Genomic DNA, 368 nt, shown 5'->3' on the forward strand with positions numbered 1-368 from the left:
ACAATATCGTGGGTTCGTTGAAAAGGTAAAAAAAAATAACTGCAATGTTTTTGCCTCATTTTGTCGGATTTCCTTTCGCTCTCGATGATGCGACCAAGAAACTCACTTGAAATACTTGTAGTCGATCTTCGTGACATTCCCCGAGCAGAGTTCGACGCAGAGGGGTGGCAGCCCCCTCTCCACGCAGCAGTCGGAGTGGTCGATGTCGTTGGCGAGGCAGGAGAAGGTCTCGGCAGCCCACGGCGCGCACACAATCATGTCGGGCTCGGTGATGTAGCGGGTGTTCGGGTCACACAGGTTCTTGATGCATCTGGGAGCGGATGGGAGGAAAGGGGAGGGATTAGTGTCTGCGTGTGTTTTTTCTATCA

The 368-nt window shown here is 52.2% G+C and overlaps 1 protein-coding gene across 1 annotated transcript in view; it reads right to left on the reverse strand.

The window, feature by feature from the left end:
• LOC119585419 (Ig-like and fibronectin type-III domain-containing protein 1) overlaps positions 1 to 368 on the reverse strand; it is a gene marked incomplete in the record, with an annotated part of 121,576 nt that overhangs the window by 17,534 nt on the left and 103,674 nt on the right. The window contains 1 exon segment of the mRNA XM_037934081.1: positions 107 to 310. Within this exon segment, the coding sequence (XP_037790009.1) occupies positions 107 to 310 (204 nt within the window).

This window comes from Penaeus monodon, chromosome 19 (genome assembly GCF_015228065.2).
Source record: "Penaeus monodon isolate SGIC_2016 chromosome 19, NSTDA_Pmon_1, whole genome shotgun sequence".
Lineage (NCBI taxonomy): Eukaryota > Metazoa > Arthropoda > Malacostraca > Decapoda > Penaeidae > Penaeus > Penaeus monodon.